The 4,209-nt window shown below is 46.6% G+C and overlaps 2 protein-coding genes across 2 annotated transcripts; both read right to left on the bottom strand.

Moving 5' to 3' along the window:
- Nucleotides 1-793: 793 nt before the first annotated feature.
- On the bottom strand, nucleotides 794-1,581 carry LOC115314084. Its single transcript, XM_029973092.4, has one exon. The coding sequence runs from the start codon at nucleotides 1,371-1,373 to the stop codon at nucleotides 897-899; it is 477 nt and encodes a 158-aa protein (XP_029828952.2). The 5' UTR covers nucleotides 1,374-1,581; the 3' UTR covers nucleotides 794-896.
- LOC121836601 lies at nucleotides 1,388-2,606 on the bottom strand. The gene is made up of 4 exons (XM_042291547.1): nucleotides 2,517-2,606; nucleotides 2,132-2,394; nucleotides 1,613-1,926; nucleotides 1,388-1,503 (listed from the first exon to the last, which is right to left on the bottom strand). Exons 1-4 carry the CDS (start codon nucleotides 2,604-2,606, stop codon nucleotides 1,388-1,390), a joined length of 783 nt encoding a protein of 260 aa, XP_042147481.1.
- Between the last annotated feature and the right edge of the window lie 1,603 nt (nucleotides 2,607-4,209).

The raw sequence follows: 4,209 nt of genomic DNA, 5'->3' as shown, positions 1-4,209 counted from the left end.
AGCGGTTTTCATCATGTATAACGTTTACCAACTCGCCCTATTCGCTTCATTACGCAAGACTACTTTTTATATAGGTCACGAGTTACAACGCTTAGAGTGTGCAGCTCTCAAGGTCACGGATGGTTCGCAGTAGAAGGGCACTATCACACAAAGGCAACGAGTGGAAACCCCAGGACGAACGACTGGAAAACGTCCATGTCCGCAAAAGAAAGAAGCCTCGATATCCTACTGACTGCTTGGGCCGTTCGTCGAAAGACAATTCGTAATAGGGAAACTCGTAGCAGGGCCGTTCGTCGCGGGATCAGGACATTTCGGTGTAGGACATTTCGGTGTAGGACGTTTCGGTGCGGACATTTCGGTGCACGGAAATTTCGGTGCACGGATATTTCGGTGTACGGACTTTTCGGTGTACGGTCGCTTCGGTGCACGGAAATATCGGTGTAAATTTGAAGTTCGGGAAGTTGAACTTACTTGCAGTTATTCGGACATTTTATGTTCACGCATAAAATATAACAGTTGTATTCATTAAGACATAAAGCTTGTCCCAATTCAAACACGGTTGATTCTGCTCGTTATTAAGACATACATACCTTAAACAAGTTAAATTACTTTCCTCTTTCACACTACGAGGATATTTTCCTAGCTAGCAGGTGTATAGCTAAACACAAACTTATTCGCTTGTCTGACTTTATTCCTGATGGAATGCTCTTTCTGGAAAGTAGCTCGAGATTATAGGCCTTCTGAATACTATAGAAACAGGTAAAGATACAGATCATAGGTTAGTCGTGGGTTTCATTATCAAGCAAAAGTCCGAAGCCAAATGCATTCAGAAGCAAAATAGTACACAAAATGTAATGTGGACCACTTTTATTTACAAAAGGCACATGGCCCGGGACCTAGAACGACACGTTGCGGGCAACTCCCCTAAGGAAGCGTCGCACATCACTAGCGTCGTATTCTCTAGCAATTGTCTTTAACCGTTCTGCAGCCTTCGCGTATTTCGAGGCCTGCTTGAAGCGCTGGCCCATCTCGAGTCTTCCAAGCCGGTGAAGTTGCAGGGCGTCTTCTCGTTGTAGCACCTCCAAGAATCTCCAGAGAGTTGGGTGCGAGCACTGAACATGAGCTTGGAAGCTCCGGTGCCAGGCTTCCACTGAGTTCGTGGTCTTGGAGCCGCCCTGGAGAACGGTGTCGTGGTGGTTCCATAGCTTAATTGGAAACTGCGCATCTCTTCTGCCCCGTGCCGTTAGCCGCCCAATAAACACATCCTCGAAGTAGTCGACCACCGGGAGAAGTTCTGCGCGGATGCTGGACGCAAGCTCGGTGAATGCCCCCTCCACGTCGTCCTGGAGCACAATTGCAAGAGCTGGGATCATGCGAGCTTCCAGGTTTATGTCGGGGTCAAAAGCATACAGCTCCTGTAGTCCTTCCGACTGAAGTCTGCGGTAGACACATTGCGACAGGTGAAAAAAACACCCGCGCACGTCGGCGCTTGGGAAGACCGCCCTGAAAGCGTTGATAGCCGCCAGTTCGTAATCCACTGTGACGGTCCTTGGCTCGCAATCTCCCCCACACTCGGCGTTAAGGGTGTTCATGGCTCGCGTGTACGTCCCACAGTCTTTCCGCGTTAGCAAAATGTATGCCGCAGGCAGGATGGAGCCGCCCACTTCGCAGTGTAGACTGTAAACCTGGTAAAACAACTCAGGCGCAACCTTGAACGTCCCGTCGGCGAACCACTTCTTAGATGTTCGGAGAACATCCACCATCTGCGGGCTGCAGAAGATAAGGAAACGGTCCTGGTCTTGCACACCGGAGTCATGCAACAGGAATCTGGACCCGTCAATCTTCGACGCGTACTGCGCAGGGATGACGACGTCTTCTAAGCGTGAAGGGAGAGGCATCGGCCGTTGCTCCATCGCCCGCGCCCTCCTGCATGCAAAAAAGTTGGAAATATTATTGCTGTCACGTTTCAACTATAGGGCGGTTACTCATTGTTATTTTACTATATTTTCAATTTTAAAAATGTTTAGGCTAGCCCGATGATAAACTGGACATCTCCATAGCATATGAGGTGGCATATATTTTGCTAAGGTAGCAAAGATGTTAATTCGTAACATTCGTGTATAACACTTACCTTAATGTTCTCTTAACAGTGTCCTGAGGCGGTAAGTAACTGCAAGCTTCCGGTGTCATCTCGGCCACCAGGCGTCCGACGATGGCTTGATTGGGTTCCTCAGTCGTCCGTGCTCTTTCCTTCATTGATGAGTACGCCAACTTGGCCTCTTGGTCCAGTCGGCTGGGAGCATGGCTGTGTTCGTTGATCAGCTCGACAACTTCTTCGTCAATAGTGTGAGCCCTTGCTTTACACTCTAGTTTCCGGCTACATTGCCAGTATGTCTGCGAGGAATAGGCGTTTTTATAAATTATAACTTAGCTAAAGACAGGAAGAGTCGGCGTAACAATCTTCGTACTATTAAAAAAAGATCGCATTTGAATCGCAAACTCAGTGAAAGGCTCACCTTTTCTTTGAAGCAACGTTCCTTGTCATACTCGAAGCCTTCGTGCAGAAGTTTCAGCCCACCGCGGTTACTTCGCAAACACACAGCCATTTCAGGGAAGTGACGAGTTAGTTTGCACCAACACTGGTTGGCATACGACGAGGCGACACACAAGTGAGTCACCAATAGGGGCGTGTCCTCTAAAACCGGAAGTTCTCCCCCCTCCCTCCGCTTCACATCTGCGGCGTTATGTCCTCTCCTGGACCTTCCTTCCTTTATGATAGAATGCGAAAAATTAACTGGAAAGGGCAGAAATAACTGGTGACATAAGACCAAATGCAGGGGTGCCCCCCTTTTCGCACCTCACCCGCTGAAGGCGAAACAAAAGAAAACGAATTAACTGGAAAGGGCAGAAATAACTGGTGACATAAGACCAAATGCAGGGGTGCCCCCCTTTTCGCACCTCACCCGCTGAAGGCGAAACAAAAGAAAACGAATTCCTGCCTTGTTTGTCCGTATTGTCAATTTCTCCATAATTCTTCTAGGAGAGAAAAAAGGTTTGTTGAATGGAACGGCTTTACAAAAGGCAATTCCAGTGATAAGCCTATATCCGGACAAGCTATCTTGGGTTGATTGTTGGACACCGCAGGAGCATAACATAGCAGCCGAACAAAGGGTAGACTTACCTCCTCCCTCCCCTGCCCCTACTCTAAAATAGTGATCTTAAAAAAAAAAAAAAGAAATCGGCATACCCTTATTTGTGTTTTTCGGTTTAGACCAAAAACTACTTATAGCATATAACTAGGATTCCATGCTTTCGGAGTTTAGCTTTCGTCAAATTTGGAGGTTTTTTTGTGTTTTCTTTTCTCAAAAATCTGGCATTTACCGGCGTTTATTTTCGGTAAATACTGAATTCTCAGAAATTACGAGTTTATCGAATTTTATTGCTGGTCAATTTCCAGATCTCCGAAAAGGGTGAACAAAATAAAAAGAAGCTATTCACACTTCGACGGATGAAGACAACGAAATTCACTTTTATTGCACGAACTTTACAGCTGGTGCAATCACGGTTGTTAGGAACTCTATCTCAGAGCTTGCTGTAATAGGTGCCGTCATATTTCGTCAGCTATTGTCGCTGATGGCACGCATATTGACGAGATGAGCCTCTTTTGGCAATTATACAAGTTTTGGAAGGGCACTGGTGAGCGCTCTTGGTACCGTTTTATATTAGTACTAATATTTTTTGTGCTTTGACTTCGATATTGGAGTTTTTCAGATAAACCCGAATCAACGAAAATTTTAGCCGGCGAGTGCTTTTCAGAGTTTTTCGGATATATCCGAAAACACGGAGTCCTACCTATAACTACTCCTGGCGGCGGCCCCGTTCTTCGAAGCATCGTGTTGAGCTTCGTCCATGGCTTTGTCCTGAAGCCCGTATAAAGTTTCATCTTTCCGCTAAAGGCGAATCAGACCAACAAAGTCACCTCCTTGTTCGTTTTAACCAACACCGGTTGGTATACGACGAGGCGACACGCAAATATCAGATGTTTATCATATAACATCGAGTTCTCAAAGTGTAAGGTTAAGGTAACGCAAGTTTCTGGCATTGTTGACCCTTTTCGTCACAAGTTCCCCGATCCCGGCTTCCCGAAAGAGGCGCACGGTTATCAACCTTTGTCGGAGGCGATAAGACTAGCGTTTATCCCCGTTTCTA

Source organism: Ixodes scapularis, unplaced genomic scaffold (assembly GCF_016920785.2).
Source record: "Ixodes scapularis isolate PalLabHiFi unplaced genomic scaffold, ASM1692078v2 PGA_scaffold2__306_contigs__length_199485367, whole genome shotgun sequence".
Lineage (NCBI taxonomy): Eukaryota > Metazoa > Arthropoda > Arachnida > Ixodida > Ixodidae > Ixodes > Ixodes scapularis.
The sequence above is the reverse complement of the archived record's forward strand: the minus strand, read 5'-3'. Positions and strand labels throughout refer to the sequence as shown.

Excerpts from the sequence above, each read along its gene's own strand:
- LOC115314084 (XM_029973092.4), bottom strand. The coding sequence starts at position 1,373 with ATGATCCCAGCTCTTGCAATTGTGCTCCAGGACGACGTGGAGGGGGCA.
- LOC121836601 (XM_042291547.1), bottom strand. The coding sequence starts at position 2,606 with ATGGCTGTGTGTTTGCGAAGTAACCGCGGTGGGCTGAAACTTCTGCAC. Across the intron at positions 2,395-2,516 it reads AACGTTGCTTCAAAGAAAAG|ACATACTGGCAATGTAGCCG; the intron begins GTGAGCCTTTCA and ends TATTCCTCGCAG. Across the intron at positions 1,927-2,131 it reads ACTGTTAAGAGAACATTAAG|GAGGGCGCGGGCGATGGAGC; the intron begins GTAAGTGTTATA and ends TTTTGCATGCAG.